Consider the following 19,451-nt stretch of genomic DNA (forward strand, 5'->3'; position numbering starts at 1 on the left):
TCATTTTCTATTTCATTGATTTCTGCCCTGATCTTTTGTGTGTGGGGCGGGGGATAACTAGATTTACTTATTTATTTCCTTTTTGTTTAACAGAGGTACTGGGGATCGAACCCATGACCTCATGCCTGCAAAGCATGTGCTCTACCACTGAGCTATACCCTCCCTCCTGCTCTGATCTTTTATTTCCCTTTTTTTTGCTTAGCTTAGGTTTCATTTGCTCTTCCTTTTCTAGTTTATTAAGATGAAAACTCAGGTCATTGATTTGAGACCTTTTCTAATATAGGCTCTTTGTGCTGTAAATTTTCCCCTAAATACTGCTTTAGTGGCAACCTAAAAATATTGATATGTTGTATTTTTATTTTCATTCAATTCAAAATACTTTCTAATTTCTCCTTTGATTCCGTGTTTGCCATATTTGTTATGTAGAAATACGTTTTTTATTTCTCAAATATTTGGGAGATTTTCCAGACATCTTTCTGTTACTAATTTATGATTTAATTCCAGGTGGTGAGAGAATATACTTTATACAACTTGAATCCTTTAAAATTTGTTGCAACTTTTTCTGTGACCCAGAATATAGTCTATTTTAGGTCAAGTTGGTTGATAATGTTGCTTGAATCTTCTATGGAAGGCTTTCCTGATTTTCTGACTTCTGCTTCTTTCAGTGGTTGAGAAAGGGGTATTAACATCTCCTAGTAAAATTGTGAAGTTGTCTTCTTCGCCTTGCAGTTCTATCAGTTTTTATTCGTGTATTTTGGAACTCTGCTACTAGGTATACAATATATAGGACTGTTTTGTCCTCTTGATGGATTGACCCCTTTATCATTATGAAATGACCTTCTTTATCTGTTACTCTCTGCTCTGAAACTTACCGTGTCAAATATTAATGTAGACACTCTGGCTTTTTTTTGTTGGTGTTGGCATGGTATCTCTATTTCCATCCTTTTAACCTCCTTGTGCCTTTAATGTAGAATTTTTAATATATTTTTTTATAATTGGGTCTTAGTGTTTTAAAATCCATTATGACCATCTCTGCCTTTTAACTGGTTCTTTAGACCTTTTAAATTTATTATGAGTATTAACAGTTATCTTATCGTAGTCTTCAAGAGATACCATTTCGTGTAATACGTTAGAACCCATTCTAGTAGTGGTGCATTTTCTCACTCCTGGTCTTTAATGCTGTTGTTGCCGTATATATGTTACAACTCTCAGAATACACTGTTGTTTTGTTTCAATACTCGATTACCTTAAAGTTACGTAAATAACAAGAAAAATGCAGTTGCTGTTTCTGGTGCTCTTTGTACCTTTGTGAGGATTCTCACTTTGTTCTGGTATCATTTTCCTTCTGCTTAAAGGACTTCCTTTAACATTTCCTTTAGGGCAAGTTTGCTGGTGGTGAATTCTTTCAGCTTTCTCACGTCTGAAAAAGTTTGTTTCACCTTCATTTTGAAATGTGTTTTTAATGAGTATAGACTTCTCAGTTGACAGGGTGGTGGTTGTTTTTTTTTTTTTTTTCAGTAAAGTTTTGGCCCCATTATCTTCTCATTTGCATTGTTTCCAACAAGAAAGCTGATGTCATCCTTATTTTGATTCTGTTTTACCTAATGTTTCTTTTTTCTCTGGTGACTTTGAGATTTTCCTGTTTATCACTGGTTTAAATAGGGTTTTTTTTAATGGTGTGTCCAGGTGTTGATTTCTACATGTTTCTGGTGCTTAAATTCAGTGAATTTCTTGGACCTCTGTGTTTTAGTTTTCATCAATTTTGGAAAAATTTTGGCATTATTCTTTCAGATTTTTTTTTTCTGTCCCCTTCTTTCTTTCAGTTACATGTTAGATTTCTTAAAGTTATCACACAGATCACTGAAACATTGTTAATTTTTAAAAATTCTTCTATTTGATTTTATGTAGTGTGTGTGTTTGTGGTTTTAAGATTCAGTGGTCTTTTCTACTCACATGTCTAATCTGCCATTAATCACAATCCTATATTTTTAATCTCAGACATTGTGGTTTTCATCTTTAAATACTTGATTTTATATCTTTCATTCTCTACTTTTCAAACATGAATGTAGTCATAATAACTGTTTTAAAGTCTTTTCCTGCTAATTCTAACTTTTGTGTCAATTTTGGATTGGTTTCAATTAATTTCTTTTTTTCATTTCCACTCCCTTCATATCTCACTTCTTTGCATACCTGCTAATTTTTGATTGAATGCCAAACATTAGGAATTTTATGTGGTAGATAGTTTTGTATTCCTATAAATTTCTTGAGCGTTGTTCTGGGACCATAGTGAAATTGCTTGGAAACAGTTTGATTCTTTAGGGCCTTACTTTTAAGATTTGTCAGGCGAACAGGAGCAGTGTTTGGTATAGAGCTAGCTCTTCCTCAACACTAAGAGCAGACCTTTTGAGTGCTCTGCCTTGTGTGTCCTGGTTTGGGGGGTTTCCAGTCTGGCTGCTGGGAAGCAGGCACCGTCCAGCCATGCTGAGCCTCAGGTCCTGTTCCCTGCTTTCCTTTACGGTGATCCTTTCCTGTGCCTTGGCTGGTTCCTCACATGCAAGCCCTGATTAACACTCTGCTGAATGCTTAAGAGCAACCCTTTGCAGACCTCTGGTGTTCTTTCTCTGTGCAGCTCTCTCCTCTCTGGTACTTTCTCCTGTGAACTCCAGCTGCCTTAGACTCTCACGTAGTTCTTTTGGCCGTTGCTTCAAGTCTCCTCATTGTCTTGGTGGATCTTCATTGAATGAGTACCAGCTTGTCACCTTGCTTCAAGTGATGTCCCCAGCATTAAATGTATTATTTAATTGTTGATCTGTCTGGCATCCTGAGATCCAAACACACCAAAGAATTTATGGAAAGGGTTTTAATTTTGCAAGTCAGTTGGAAATTTTCAGCGAGTAAAAATTATAGAAAATTTTTGCTTCAGTTTATCTGATTTTCATAATTCAGAAAAGATAGTGTGATAGAGAAGATTTTAGAAAGTAGCAGGATATATGTTAATGATACATTAATCTAGTAACTTGGTCCTGTGGTGGGTTTAATAAACATTTTCTTTATATTTAATGTATGTAAAATTTAGTAGGTAGTTCTAGGGAAAATGCAAGAAACTGAGTCTTAAATCTTTGGTGAAAAGTATCTTTCTGACTTGCCGCTTTTACTAAAAATAATTATTAATACTTTTTAAAAAGTCATTTTTGATGGTCCTCTGCTAAAATTCATGCAAAAGCTGATTCTGTGAGATTTAGGAATCACTGTTAGTTTTCGTGTTCTGGTGGTATAGATTAATCAGAACTCTAGCATAAAGAAGATTATGATTTAATAAGGCCATTATTAGATTAGTTTGACATATTGAAAGCATGTTTATTTAGCAGGAAAAGCTATTAAATTAAGAATGGCATCTATCACAAGTAATCGGAACGTCAACCCAGATACATACAAGAAAAAAATGACAATAGATATATAATACTACAGCATGGCAGAGCTATAAGACAAGTCCATGTTTCACCTTAATTTTTATGAAATAGATGATGAGCAGTCCAGAGTTTTTAGCCATACAAAATAACTAATTACCTATGTAAAACTTGAATTTAGGGGACTAATTATTTTTACCAGTGTTTCAGTGAAATTACTGCTTATTTCTGTTATACTTAAAAATGAACTAATGATTTGTTACCAGGTAAGTTCTTTTAGCAGAGCAGGGAAGATTTTGCTAGTTCAGTCTCTTGAGATGCAGCCAGGTGAACATCAGCACAGTCCAGCACAGCGCCGAGCACACGTTTCTGGATTTTCCTCAGTTTTAAATTATATTAAGCTTTTAAAAGTTTAAAATGTCACTTAGCTTAAAATGTCAAAGATTATAGTAAAAAAAAAAAAATCAGAGTTTTTTCCACCTATTGTAGGATTGTATTTATATGAAGCTTTCAGAATAGGCAGGTCTGTGGAGGCAGACCGCAGGTGAGTGGTTGCCGGGGGCTGGGCGTGGGAAGGGCGCCGCCAGTGGAGATGGGGTTTCTTTTAGGAGAGAATGTTTTGGGAAATGTTCTGGAACTGTTACTGTGGCTGCACAACGTTGTATACACAGTGAAAGCTGCTGGATTGTACACTTTGAGAGGATGGCTTCTATGATACACGTGAGTCATAGCTTAGCAGAGTTTTAAAAAAATCAGCATTCTAAGATACCAAAGGTATTTTAATAAAGAGAAAACAGTTCATTTGGATTTTTTCAGAAGATCAATAATTTAATTATATCTATACATAAGGCATACCTTTTTTCTCTCTTGTCTTTACAGGTTCTGCTGAAAACTTACATTAGGCCTCAATGTGAAACTAAAGTAGAAAATCACATCTACATGTGTGTTGCTATCAGGATGCTGAGTCATTGGTCATGCCTAAAGATGGAGATTCAGTTCTAGATGGCTGACTGCTAGCAAAAATAAATGCTCATCCTAGATGTTCAGCATCTCTCCTTTTTACTGGAGTGAAAATCCCCTCCAGATACCAACAGAACATCAACTGCAGAAAATGCTCCCGCTTTTAAGGATGTCAGCAACCTAAGTTCATGCGCCCTGTCTGTACTGTTGTCGTGGGTGGTTTACCATCTGGAAGCTCCTCAGGCTCTTCTCCAGGCCCTGTACCTGCTTCTGAAATGTCTCTGCTTCATGCTTTGGGTCCAGTGCAGACCTGGCTAGGACAAGAGCTAGAGAAATGTGGCATTGATGCCATGATCTACACTCGCTATGTCCTCAGTCTTCTGCTGCATGACAGCTATGACTACGACCTGCAGGAACAGGTATTTACACATGTTAAATGTTTTGTGAGAATTCATGATTGTGTCTACATGTCTGCATTTTTCTTCAGAGAGTGCTTTCATACTCTACAACAGGGTTGCAGATGGCTGTGGTCCATGAACTTAAGCTGTCAGTGATGTGAATGAGCTGTGTCACAAGCACACTGTTTATTTCAGTCATCTTCTCTGAGACTTTCTCAGTATTGACTACATAGACGGTACTTGTGTGATCACCAGCCGCCTCTGAGTAGCGCTGCTCCAAACGGGGCTGCTGCTGCTGAGGAAAATCACACGTCATAATCACTGTGTCTGTTACACTTCTTAACATTCTGAAGTTTAATATTTCATTTTATCTGCAAGAGTGATGATAAACTGCTTATTAATCAAAGTGTGTGTTTCAAATCAGCAGACTTAAAAGTTTGGTAAAGCACGTAACTTTAAATTGGCGATTATACATTTGACCTGCCGAGATGCTGAGTTTAAAGTAAAGAAAGCAACCAAATCTAGGTTCTTGAAAAGATCTCAACTTCAGGCTCCCTCTCCAAGAGGAGCTGCTGAAAGTCAGGCTTGCCAGAGGGAGCAGAGTCCTCAACACTGGATGAATGGGATCTGGGTGACCTCTGGGTAGAAATTTCAGATAAAAGTTTTCTGTGGGCAGTTTTTGTTGTTGTTGTTTTAAACCATTGTTACTAACACTGAAAGCAGGAACAAAGTTTCATTCACAGAAGAAACTGGCTTTGCCCTTCCAAACCACAGAGAAGCCGCAGAGCCCTGTAAATACATTGGGGCTCTCAGCACGCTTACCATTTGTCACCTGGCAGTTGTGCAGAGGATATTTCCCTGCTGGTGTTTCTCATCCTTTCTGGCTGGACACATTCACATTTTCCCTGCTTCCAGGTTGCTTATTGCTCTGGCTGGTGAGAATTGGATCAGGTATGGTTTTGAGGGGGTTGACTTAAAACCTCATAATCAGAAAATGTGCTATTTTGGTGGTCCGTATTACCAGAGGTCTGTTATTTTCCATCATCTTTCCTTCAGGGGCAAGTGAAATGTTAAATCTGCCAACATGGAAGAAGTTTTTATTTCCAGAGTTGAGGAAGATAATTCTCGTAACTCAAAAATCATGTACTTCAGTTAAAAACATGTACTTATAGGAAATGAATAGTATTTTAGTTGGATTCTAATAAGACTTCTCATTTCTTTTAATTGTATTTTAAAATATCAGCCTTTAATACTTCATCAACACCAATAGATTTGTTGGCACAAGAAATTTATATGCTGGGTGCTTTAGGTCGTTGCAAAAGGGCTGAAACGTAGGCCTCCTGTTAAGATTGTAGTTCTACACTTGTCTGATGAGAATCGGTTTCTCTACTAGCTGTAGGGGGTGCGGTGAGGGGTCTTGGCAGCTACCGGTGCCCAGCTGTGTTTGATCCTCCCTCCAAAGTTCTGATTTGTCTTTTAGGACACAGGACAGATAAAGCTTAGTGAAAACAGAACATGTCTAGAGTTACAAGGAGAATCCACAGGGAAATAGAAGGCCCCTAAAGTACTTTTCCCCTCAGCCCAGGGTAGCAGAGTGCCGAGTCCCACGCTGATGGGGAAGGTCAAATTGAAGATAACAACTGTTTTCATAGGAGCTGAGCTAAGGGTGAGTTAGCCCCTGCATAACTTTACCACTGGTGGACGAGGATGTGCTCACTGTGTCCCCCCAAGAGTAGTCAGGACATACAGCCAAGGGAGGGTCTGAGCTTACCCTCTGTGATTCAGACTCCAGCTAACGGTTATGCTCACCACCTTTCCTGATCCCTGGATCAGAGTTATGGTGGCTTCGCCCCTCGGTTGGAAGCCAAATTGCTCCCACTTCAGGTGTCTGTTTCCTCACATCTTAACCCTCAGTCCTTAAGTTAGTCTAACCTTGACTTGCAAATGGCTAATAGTAAGGCCATTGCTTCAAGTACTGGCCTTATCGGCCACGTTGAATTCGTGGCTTTTCCTAGTTTTGGTTAAAAGAAACACACACACAGCTCTTGAATTCTAAGAAGCAGGTTTTGTACTTTGGTCTTCGCCGCTTGGGATAATTGGGTAGGAAGTACGTACAGCTCAGGAGGCCCTGGCCTTGGTTGAGGCTGAATAACAAACAGTTATGTGTAGACTTCTGATTTGGGCAGGGTTGTAAATGCAATGGTGGCATCGGCAGATGACTGCGTGGTTCTGGAGAACAATTGCCTTCCAATATGCAGGTATTATGATTGGGTCACAGTGGTTTTATTTCCACAAATTCTTTTTATTTGGATCAAGATTACAATACTCTGGTAACTGTATTTCAGATAAATCAAGAATTCATTATATGTCATTTTTAATGTAAATATAAACTACTTTTCTAGCCTATCCTTCAAGGCCCAGGTCACCTTTCTCTGTGAATCTCCTTGTGACAGTTCCCAATGAAAACAGTGTCTTCTTCCAAACTTGATTGCATTTCTACTGTAGAGCCCTTCATTACACTTGTTAGAATGTATTATCTTTCCCAGTAGTTTATAAGATCCTTATGGGCAGGAATCATATATTCATCTTAAAAACTTTTTTAAACTTCTTTTGTGAAATAATTTCATACATCAGAAGAATAGGACAAAGAATTTCACTCAGTCAGCAATTGCCAGTATTTTTTCACTTTTGCTCTATTTCTCTCCTCTCCTTTTGTTGCCTGTTTCTCCTAAATAAATCATATTTTTTTCTTAAGATGAGACTTTCTCTCAGATAGCCATAGTACAATTATAAAGTTCAGGAAATGAACAGTGCACATTATTATCTGACGTTCCATCAGTGTTTGGTTTTTGTCTCTTGTCCCAATGACTTCCTCCATTTTGACTTCTTCTCTCATCAAGGATCGTGCATTGACTTCATTCAGTGTCACATCTCTTTAATTTCTTCTAATCTAGAATCGTTCCTCATCTTTCCTTTGCGTCTCACTGACACTTTTGACACTGTTGACACTTTAGAAGAATATAGGCCAGTTATTTTGCAAAACATCCCTTATTTTGAGTTTGTCTGATGTTTCTTCCTGTTTAGAGTCAACTTATGCATTTATGGCAGTAACATTACACAAGCGATGAGTTTCTTTTCTGTGCATCGCAGTGGACAGCACACTACGTCAGTCTGATTCATTCATTTTTAAAAAAAAATTTTTTTTTTTTTTATTGAGGATCTGATTCATTCTTGGCGACGCTGACTTCGGTTCAGATGGTGGCAGCCAGGTTTCTGCACCGTAAAGCCACACATTTCTCTGTGTAGTTATCAACTGACCTGTGCGGAGAGACTGACTTTGCCATCCATAGGTGGCTTCCGCCTGAATCATTACTTTGATGGTAATTTTTCTAATTCAGTTCCCCACGTACATTGAGTAGTTAGCTTTCTGCTGCAGTGCCGCAATGCAATCTTTTTAAAATTAATAGCCCTGCTGTTAGAGAACACTATCATAGGCCAAGTGCAGAGCTGGCCATTTAATACATAAGGACTGCTTTGTTCTGTCTTCATGCCTCATCTCCAAGACAAATGGTGTTTCCCTGTTTTCGCTCACCTGGAGTTGTATGTTCAGAGAGGTTAGGTGCCTGCCTGAGGCCATGCGGTTAGTAATGAGTCAGGATTTAAACTCCTGTCTGTCAGACCCAAATCCTGTGCCCATGTTTTATATCAGAGAGTTTTGTTTTTGTTTTTGTTTTTGTTGGCTTTCATATGTAACCAATAGTTATTGAATGAATAACATAAAAACATTCTACTCTAAAGGAAAACTTGAGAACCTATTTGGAATTGATTTACTGTGTTCTAATGCAGTGTGGTTTTTAGAGGTGGGGAAAGTTCGTCTTCTCAGTTCACAGCTAATCTATGAGTTGAGTCCATATGGAGTAAAAGTGAGCGGCAAACACTGTGGTGTGCGTTGCCCAGAGACTCGGAGCATTAAGCCTGGGCCCTGTAACTCTTAGAATAGATTGATGTTACATTATTTCAAACTATTTTGTAATCTTACTTAAAATAGCTACAAGGGAAGCCCTAGTAGAACTGTAATTGAACGATGGGAGTTAACTTTTGCCTTGAGGTTGATGGTCAACAGCAAGTTCCTCATAATCTGTCGTGAGTAGGAAGAGTTATTTTAGGAAAGTGGGACTTCTGTTCACTATGGCAGTCATATGTAACCCCAGACATTCCTAGTTTTCCTTTAGAACCGGTTACATTAAAACCACCATCCAAGAGTTTACGAAAACGTTTCTTATCTGTTTATATTTTAATATTCTTGGCATCACGAATTTTTGTGAATTTGCACAAAGCTCATATATATGTAATTATCCCAGTAAAATAAATATAACATTCCATCAACACAGAAGCCCCCCTTATGCCTTGCACAGCTTTAGAACTCCTCCCATGTCCAGAGGGGAATCAGCAGGCTATGGCTTCTGTTTTTCACTCCTTCCTTTTTCTGAGATCCTGACTCCTACATCGCTAGTTTCTGCTTCCAGCCCTGAGAGACTACCCCCAGTGCCACTGGTTTCTTTGCCTCTTAAAAGTGCCGGAGTTTTCTCAGCCTCTTGCCGCAGGCCAGGAATTGGGTACATTTCCCCAGGGAGAAAGCAGCCTCAGGTGTCAGTGCCCCTGTGCCAGCAGCTGCCCCTCCTGGTCTTCTCAAGGCCTGGGTGCGTCAGCAGGTCGCTGATGCCATAGCACAGGTGTTGTGTGTTTGGTTTGGTTTTATATATTATCTTTTCTGGTTAGTCTGGGCAGGAGAGTTGATCTGCCGCCAGTTACTTTTTTTTTTTTTAAATACTTAATTTTTTTTAGAGCAATTTTAGATTCACAGTAAAACTGAGAGGAAGGTACAAAGTTCCCCTATACCGCCTGCCCACATGCATGCACAGCCTCCCTGCCATCAACATCCCCCACCAGAGTGGTACCTTGTTACAGTCAACAAACCTGATTGACACGTCATTGTCACCAAGTCCATGGTTTACAGGAGGGGTCACTCTTGGTGTTGCGGGGTATGTGGGTTTGGACAAATGTATAATGACATGTGTCCACCATTATAGTATCACACAGAGCAGTTTCACTGCCCTCAAATCCCCCGTGCTCCACCGCTTCGTCCCTCCCTCTCCACGAACCCCTGGTGCCTGCTGATCTTCCTAATGGCTCCATAGTTTGTCTTTTCCAGAACGTCACAGAGTTGGAATCATGCAGTATTGTAGCTTTTTCAGATTGGCTTCTGTCGCTGAGTAATATGTATTTGCGGTCCCTCTGTGACTCTCCACGCCTTGCTGGCTCATCTCATTTTAGTGCTGAGTGACGTTCCCTGTCCGGATGGACCACAGTTTATTTATCCATCGCCTACTGAAGGACATCTTGGTTGCTTCCAAGCTTAGCAATTATGAATGAAGCTGCTGTAAACATGTATGTGCAGTTTTTTTGTGTGGATATGAGTTTTCAGCTCCTTTGGGTAAATACCAGGGAGCCTGATTGCTGAGCTGAGTGGTAAATGTATGTTTTGTTTGTAAGAAACGTCCATACTGCCTTCCAGAGTGTCCATACCATTCTGCATTCCCACCAGCAGCGAGTGAGAGTTCTCCTGCTCCACGTCCTCACCAGCATTTGGTGTTGTCACTGTTCTAGTTTTTGGCTGTTCTAAAGGTGGTAGTGGTATCTTATCATTTTAATTTGCATTTCCTTGATGGCATATGGTGTGGAGCATGTTTTTATATGCTTATTTGCCATCTGTATATCTGCTTTGAGGTCTTTGGCCTTTTTTTTAAAAAAAAAAAAAAAAAAGAAACGTTATTTTCTGATAACTGGGTTTTAAGAGTTCTTTGTGTGTTTTGCATAACAATCCTGTATCAGAAGTGTCTTTTGCAAAAATTTCTCCCAGCCTGTGGTTTGTCTTCTAATCCTTTTAACATTGTTTTTCACACAGCAGTTTTTATTTTAATGATGTTCAACTTACCTATTTTTTTTCTTTCATGGATTGACCACCAGTTACTTTTTAAAAGAGTGTATTCATTTGTTTACTTGTTTAGTTTGGTTTTCATTTTGCTTGTCTTATCCTCCGTCTTTGACATTTACAAAGAAACCTTTCATCTCAGTCCTCTTTCCTACTTTCTTTATTTTTATTTCTGAAGAAATATTTACTAAATCAAGACTGCTAGTGGGTGAGATTTAAAATTGTGCCATCTGGAAAATACCGTGTTACTGAACGGTTCATTTTCTTTAGTCACTAGATGACTCTGCGAATTAGATCTGGTTATAGTGGGCTCTAAAATCTGTCTACATTTGGCTGGTTGGTCAGAGTACTCTTAAGAACTAGTCAAGAATTCAGGACTTGGAAACTTTTTTTTTTCTTGTGATTTTTGAAAAATTGAAATATAGTTGATTTACAGTGTTAGTTTCTGGTGTACAGCATAGTGATTCACATATATATGTATATATTCTTTTTCATTTTTTATCGTTTTAGGTTATTACAAGGTTTTGAATATAGTTCCTTGTGCTAAACAGTGGAACCTTTTTTATCTGTTTTATTTATAGTAGTTTGTATCCACTAATTCCAGACTCCCAATTTATTCATTCCTCACCCCTCCCCTGTGGTAACCATAAGTTTGTTTTCTATGTCTGTGAGTCTGTTTGTATTTTGTAAATAAGCTCATTTGTATCATCTTTTTTAGATTCCACATTATAAGTGATATCATATATTTGTCTTTCTCTGTCTGACTTACTTCATTTAGTGTGATAATCTCTATCTCCATCCATGTTGCTGCAGATGGCATTATTTCATTATTTTTTATGGCTGAGCAGTATTCCATTATATAAATATACCACAACTTCTTTATCCAGTCACCTGTCCATGGACATTTAGGTTGCTTCCATTGTATATAGTGCTGCTATGAACGTTGGGGTGTGTGTATCTTTTCAAATTAGAGAGTTCCCTCCGGATACATGCCCAGGAGTAGGAGTACTGAATCATATGGTAACTCTATTTTTAGTTTTTTAAGGACTCTCCATGCTGTTTTCCATAGTGGCTGCACCAAATTACATTCCCACCAACAGTGTTGGAGGGCTCCCTTTTCTTCTCACCTCCAGCATTTATTGTTTGTGGACTTTTTAATGATGGCCATTCTGACTGATGTGAGGTGATACCTCATTGTACTTTTGATTTGCATTTCTGTAATAATAATCAGCAACATTGATGGTCATTTTAGTGTCTATTGGATGTCTGTATGTCTTCTTTGGAGAAATGTCGTTAAGTCTTCTGCCAATTTTTTGATTGGGCAGTGTGTTTTTTTGTTACTGAGTTGTATGAGCTGTTTGTATATTTTAGAGATTAAGCCCTTGTCAGTCACATTGTTTGCAAATATTTTCTCCCAGTCCATAGGTTGTCTTTTCATTTTATTTATGGTTTCCTTTGCTGTGCAAAAGCTTAAAAATTTAATTAGGTCCCATTTGTTTATTTTTGCTTTTATTTCTATTGCCTTGGTAGACTGACCTAGGAGAACATTGCTACAATTCATGTCAGAGAATGTTTTGCCAATGTGTTCTTCTAGGCAATTGATGGTGTCTTGTCTTATATGTAAGTCTTTAAGCCCTTTTGAGTTTATTTTTGTGTATGGTGTGTGTTCTGACTTCATTGATTTACATGCGGCTGTCCAGCTTTCCCAACACCATTTGCTGAAGAGACTGTCTTTTCTCCATTGTGTATTCTTGCCTCCTTTGTCAAAGATTAATTGACCATAGGTGTGTGAGTTTATTTCTGGGCTGTCTGTGCTGTTCCATGGATCCATTGTGACAGACCCCACTGTTTTGATTATTGTAGCTCTGTAGTACTGTCTGAAGTCTGGGAGGGTTATGCCTCCAGCTTTGTTCTTTTTCTTCAGTATTGCTTTGGCAATTCTGAGTCTTTGGATTCCATATAAATTTGGGGATTATTTGTTCTAGTTCTGTGAAAAATGTCCTGGGTAATTTGATAGGGATCACATTAAATCTGTAGATTGCTTTGGGTAGCATGGCTTTCCTACTTTATTTTTTTTCATAACACTTGTTACCACCTGGAATTAATGATGATCTGTGATGTTTTACATTTATTTGTACGTCACATCTGCTGGAATGTGTATTTCATGAAGCTAGGGACATTGTCTGCCATGTTTCCCCCTGTATTCCAAGCCCTTATGACAATTTTTGGGATGTAGAAGATGCTCAGATATTTAGTAGAGAAATGAATAGATGGATGCTTCTTTCTCAGGTGTATGGGGCGTGATGGAGGTGAGTGCAGATGCCACAGCTACACACTGGGCCTGCCCCTCGGAGAAGGTACTGCAGTTTCTCCCTCACCACCTCCCCCCAGCATTTTTTTATTGTGATAAAATACACATAACCTAAGGTCTACCATCTGAACCATTTTTAAGTGCATAGTTCAGTGGTATTATGTGCACTCATAATGTTGTACAGCCACCACCACCACCTCCTTTTATCTTGTAAAGCAGAAACTTTATAATTCCCCATTCTGCTCTCCCCCAGCCCCTGGCAACCACCGTTGTACTTTTTGTCTTTATGATTTCAGTAGCTCTTAAGTACCTCATATCAGTGGAATCACACAGGATTTGTCTTTCTCTGACTGGCTTATTTCATTTAGTATAATGTCTTCTCAGGATTCATCCATGTCGTATCACGTGTCAGAATTTCCTTTTTAAAGGCCAAATAATATTCTGTCATGTGGATGATGCCACATTTTGCTTATCTATCTGTCCCATCAATGGACACTTGTGTTCCTTCCATGTTTTAGCTGTAGTGAAATATGCTGCTATGAACGTGGTGTACAAATACCTCTTCAAGACCCCGATTTCAGTTATGGGGTTATATATCCAGGTGTGGAATTGCTGGATCATTTGGTAATTCTTAATTCTCTTTTTAATTTTTTGAGGAACTGACACTAGCTGCACCATTTTCCGTTCCCCCCAGTAATGCACAGGATTCCAGTTTGCCACATCCTTACCAACACTTATTTTCTGGGGTTTTTTTGTTTTGTTTTTCATTTTTTGTTTTAAATAGTAGCCATCCTAATTGGTACGAAGGGTATCTCAGTGTTTGCTCTGATGATTAGTGTTGCTGAGCATCTTTTGTGTGTTTATTGGCCGTTTGCATATCTTCTTTGGAGACTTTTGAGTTCTTTTCCATTTTTTAAATCTGGTTGTTTTGTTGTTGTTGAGTTTTAGTTCTGTCTAGGTTCTGGGAGGCAGCTATACCCACCACTATACGACCAACGTCTCTAGGTTCTGGATATTAACCCCTTATCAGATACATGATTTGCAGTATTTCCTCCCATCCTGTAGATTGCCTTTTCACTCTTCATAGTGTCTTTCAGTGTATAAAATTTAAATTTTCGTGAAGCCCAGTTTTTCTAATTTTTCTTTTGTTTCCTGTACCTTTGGTATCGTATCCGAGAACTCATTGCCAAAACCAGTGCTGTGAAGCTTTGCCCTGTGTTTCTTCCAAGAGTTTTACAGTTACAGCTTTTGATGCATTTTGAGTTAATTTTTGTATACGCAATGTAATGAGTCCAATTTCTTTCTTTAAAATGTGGATATCTAGTTTTCCCAGTGTCATTTGTTGAAAAATGGTACTTTGATAAAATCTTTTCATGAAATAGAGAAAATGTTTTGGGCATAAATACTGCATTTAATGCACATTTCTAGTTTTTTACTCACCTCATGAGCATCATGACATGCCGAACACCGAGGCAGGCACCAGGACTGCAGAGGCACCAGGACTGAGGGACAGCGCTAGATTTGGAATCTGTAAAGCGCTCTGCCTGTGCCAAGCCTGGGACACTGTGCGTGGGGGATGGTGGCAGCGGGAATGCAGAGGAGATAACAGTTGAACAGCCTTGAAGGAAGAAGAAAAGAAGGGTGCATGCAAGGTCACAGAAACAGGAAGGGGCCTGATGATGTGGGGCCAGAGGAGTGTAGTGAGGGAGTGGGAGGAGATTAGAGTGAGCAAGGCCAGCAGGAAACCGATTCTATTCGGAAGAACCTGATACACTCTGCGAGGGATTGATATTTTAGTCCCGGAGGTAAAGAGACCCACTGCTATATTTAACCAGCTGTACCAGAGGGCATGAGTGGTGGTGGGTAAGCTGGCTGGGCAGCTGAAGGTAGGGAGGCCAGTGAGGAATTTGTCACTGTTGGCTGAAGTACTAATAGGAAAAAACAGTGGATGTACTTAACCTGAATTGTGCTTATTTGGTGCTACTCCTTTTTTAGAGGCAATTTACAGTTTCTTTGAGCAGTGACAAGTGAATTTATTATTGAGGCCTTTCTTCAAATTTTACCTATATCTTTCATTCACAAGCAACCAAAGATTTTGGCTTAAATTGGCCTCTAGGGCAGAAAAAAAAAGTCTCACATCACTAAAAGTCCAGAATTAGGACTGGCCCCAGCCTGATTCAGTTCAGAGCTTCACAGTGCCCCTGGGGTGTCCTCTTTGCTTCTCTGACTGCCTCCCTCTGCCAACTTGTTCTGCATCCACTCCGGGGGGGTGGAGGGCAGTCATCGAGCACAGCATTCTCTGCATCCTGTTCTCACACTGTCCAGAGGATGTGTTCCCTACATTCCCAGCAAAAATCTTGTGGTGGAGGGGTGTCTCATTTTCAAGTGCTCATTTCTGATTGGTCCCATGCCTCTCTCTGAGCCAATCTTCGTGGCCAAAGGGATGAAACATGCTGATTTGCATTAAGCTGATTAGGGCCCAGATGGGGGTGGCATTAGTCCCATTCAAACATTTAGTGGTTTTGGTTTTTCAGGACGCTGTTAACGGGAAGGTGTGGGAGGCAGGGGGTGGGTGCTGAGCAGCGAATAGCAGACGTCACTGATCCCAGCTGTATTTCAGAATGTTGTGTTCTTTTTCTTCCTCCAGTTCCCAATTTCCTTTTTCATAGAAGACAGCGAGAGAAAGTCGATCAAAACTTCAGCCTTATGTTACCTCACAGCAGTTAGTGTCTGGAAAAGCACCTGATGATAGGCTCGTAGGCTGAGAAGTTCTTTAGCCGTGTCTTCTTTTGGTAGTTGATGATTGTATTCTATCTTTAAGATTATGACTTTTAAAAAACCATACTTGATTCACTGAGTTTACTGAGGAAATATTTGGCACATACCTAATATTATATGTTTATGTCTACATGGACTTTTAATTAGTATAGCACAGAAGACTAAAAATGCAACAAGTGAAATAGAAATAGCTTGAGCTTTTTAAATACTATATTCTTTTAAAATCTGATTATTAGTTCAATGCTAATGGTTAATAAGTAAGTCACAATACATACATTCACCCAGTACACAAAGCCAGAAAAAGAATAAGGAAGCTCTTGAATAGACGTGGGAAGAGGAATGCAGAAAAGTCTGTCCAGTATGCTGTTGTTTATATAGCTTTTTCTGTACACTTGATGGTGTTTCTTAATGAATTCAGCCTAAAATTACAAGGCAAACAGTACTTATATGCAAAATTTATAATGTGGTAAAGTCACTCTAACAGCTGACAGTATTTGAATCACAGATAATGTCAAGTTGTTTTATACGTTTTCATTTTGTCAAAAGTTAGAACAAGAAGCAAAATCTCCATTTCCTCACAGTTTGCAACAGTACGTTGTCCTAGGTCAACTGCAGTTCCAGCAGCATTTTCACACCTTGGCACAGTGCAAAGGAAGTGTCTGTATCTCAGAATCCATTTACTGCTCAGTGAGAAGCTTCCACCTAACTTTTGCTTGGGAGTGATTGATCTGCAATATGATGACAGGCGAAAAGGCAAATAGTAAGGAAAGAATGTACCAGAATTCATAAATACCTTCTAAAGAATTAACATGTTCCAGTAAACCATGCCTGTGGATTAATATCAATATTTAGCAGTATTTATCTCTGTGTGAAAAACATTTTCAAAGATGAAATAACATAAAATCTTACAAATTAGCATATTAACAGGGAGGTTAGCTAAGGAAAAAAAAAATCTATATTGGAAAGAAAGAACTATAACTGTCCCTATTGACATATGACATGGTGTTGTATATAGAAACTTACAAGGAATGAAATTAAGAAAATTTCATTTACAATAGTATCAAAAGAATAAAATACTTACAAATAAAGTTAACATAAATGCAAGACTTGCATACTAAATATTACACAACATCATTGACAGAAATCAAAGAAGACCTAATAAATGGAAAAACAGCCCATGTTCATGATTAGAAGACAATATTGTTAAGACCGCAGTGCTCCCCAAACTGATGTACTGATTCAAGGCAGTCTCTATCAGAATCCCAGCTGCCTTTGTTGCAGAAATTGGAGAGCTGATCCTAAAATTCATATATGGAAATGCAAGGGACCCAGGATAGCCAAGAGAATCTTGAAATCAAGAACAAAGTTGGAAAAGTGGGCAGAAGACCTAAATAAGCAATTCTGCAGTGAAGACATACAAATGGCAATAGGCACACGAAAAACTCAGTGTCACTAATTGTCAGAGAAATGCAAATCAAAACTACAGTGAGGGATCACGTCACACCAGTCAGAATGGCCATCATTAGAAAGTCCACAAACGATAAATGCTGGAGAGGGTATGGAGAAAAGGGAGCCCTCCTATACTGAAGGTGAGAATGTAGTTTGGTGCAGCCATTATGGAAAACAGTATGGAGATGGCTCAAAAAACTAAAAATAGACTTGCCATATGATCCAGCAATCCCACTCCGTGGCATACATCCGGAGGGAACTCTAACTCAAAAAGATACATAAACCCCAGTGTTCATAGAAGAACTATTTACAATAGCCAAGACGTGGAAACAACCTAAATGTTCATCACCAGATGACAATGGAATACTACTCAGCCATAAAAAAGAATAAAATGATATTTACAGCAACATGGATAGACCTGGAGATCATCATTCTAAGTGAAGTAAGCCAGAAAGAGAAAGAAAAATACCATATGATGTCACTCATATGTGGAATCTTAAAAAAGAGACACAAATGAACTTGATTACAAAATAGAAACATACTCACAGACATAGAAAATAAAACTTATTTACCAGGGGAAAATGGGATGAGAAGGGATAAATTGGGAGTTTGAGATTCACAGATACTAACTACTATATATAAAATCAGTATACAAGTTTCTTCTGTATAACACAGGGAACTATAGTCAATATCTTATAGTAACCTATAATGAAAAAAGCATATGAAAACAAATATATGTATGTGTATGTATGACTGAAACATTATACTGTACACCAGAAATTGATACAACATTGTAAACAGACTATAATTCAATTTTTAAAAAGAAAAAAAACTTGCAGGACTCACACTTTCCAATTTTAAAACTTACTACTGGGCTTCTGTAAGCAAGACAGTTTGATAGTGGCATACATATGGCTAGATGTATGTAACAGAACTAAGAGTCCAGAAATAAACCTTTATAGTTTTGGTCACTTGGTTTCCAACAGGACTATTCCAGTTGTGGGGAAAAGAACAGTCTTCAACAAAAGGTGCTGGGACAGCAGGGTAACCACATGTAAAAAGAATGGACTCCTGTGTCATACCACAGACAAATATTAACTCAAAATGGATTATAGATGTAGATGGAAGAGCTAAAACTGTAAAACTTAAAGAGAAGAGTAAATCCTTGTGTCTTAGAGGAGGCAGTGATTTCTTAGATAAGAAACCAAAGCACAAGCAGTCAAAGAAGACATGTGATAAATTAAATTCATCACAATGAAAAACTTATGCTTCAAAGGCCATGGTCAAAAAAGTGAAAAGCCAACCCATAGAACTAGATAAAATATTTGCAAATCATGTATTTGAGATGGGATGTGTATTCAGAATAGATAATTCTTAAATGGGAAAAAGATTTGAATAGACTTTTGTCCAGAGAAGATACATAAATGGCCAATAAGCACATGAAAAGATGCTCAACTTCATTAGTCATTAGGGAAATCAAAACCGTGATGAGATACCACTTCATCCTCACGAGGACGGCTGGAGCTAAAATAAGAAACACAGACAGTAACAAATGTTGGTGAGGATGTAGAGAAATTAGAACCCTCAGACACTGCTGGTGTGATTGTGAAATGGTGTAGCTGCTTTGAAAAATAGCCTGGTAGCTCTTCAAAAGGTTGAACATAGAGTTACCATGTGATCCAGCAGGACCACTCTTAGGGATGTACCAACAAGATGGAAAATGTGTCCATAAAAAACTTGTATATGAATGTTCATAGCAGTATTACGTACTGACAGTAGCCAAAATGTAGGAGCAATTCAGGCATCCATTAGTAGATGAATCGATTAAAAAGATGTGGTATATCCATGCAGTGGACTGTTAGTCATAAAAGAAAACGAAGTACTGATACATACTACAACGTGGATGAGCCTTTAAAACATTATGCTAAGCAAAAGAAGCCAGGCACAAAAGTACGTGTATAATTTATGACATGCCCAGCATAGGCAAATCCATAGAGACAACAAATTAGTATTTACCAGTGACTCTGGAGAGAAGAGGAATGGGAAGTAAGTGCTACTGGGTACAGTGCTGCTTTTAGGGGTGATGAAAAAAGTTTTAAAATTAGATATTTGTGATTGTTGCATAACCCTTTGAATTATACTAAAAGCCACTGAAA

At 38.5% G+C, this 19,451-nt stretch overlaps 1 protein-coding gene and 1 non-coding gene across 6 annotated transcripts in view; one reads left to right on the top strand and one right to left on the bottom strand.

The window, feature by feature from the left end:
• Positions 1–19,451, top strand: part of KIAA0232 (KIAA0232 ortholog) — an 83,003-nt gene that overhangs the window by 25,994 nt on the left and 37,558 nt on the right. For all 5 annotated transcript variants that reach the window (XM_074350674.1, XM_074350669.1, XM_074350666.1 and 2 more), the window contains one exon: positions 4,287–4,786. In XM_074350674.1, the coding sequence (XP_074206775.1) occupies positions 4,556–4,786 (231 nt within the window). In that variant the 5' untranslated portion in view covers positions 4,287–4,555. The remainder of the gene's footprint in view (positions 1–4,286; positions 4,787–19,451) is intronic.
• On the bottom strand, positions 91–163 carry TRNAA-UGC (transfer RNA alanine (anticodon UGC)). The gene has a single exon. It is a non-coding gene; the product is annotated as a tRNA-Ala (tRNA).

Source organism: Camelus bactrianus, chromosome 2 (assembly GCF_048773025.1).
Source record: "Camelus bactrianus isolate YW-2024 breed Bactrian camel chromosome 2, ASM4877302v1, whole genome shotgun sequence".
Taxonomy (NCBI): domain Eukaryota; kingdom Metazoa; phylum Chordata; class Mammalia; order Artiodactyla; family Camelidae; genus Camelus; species Camelus bactrianus.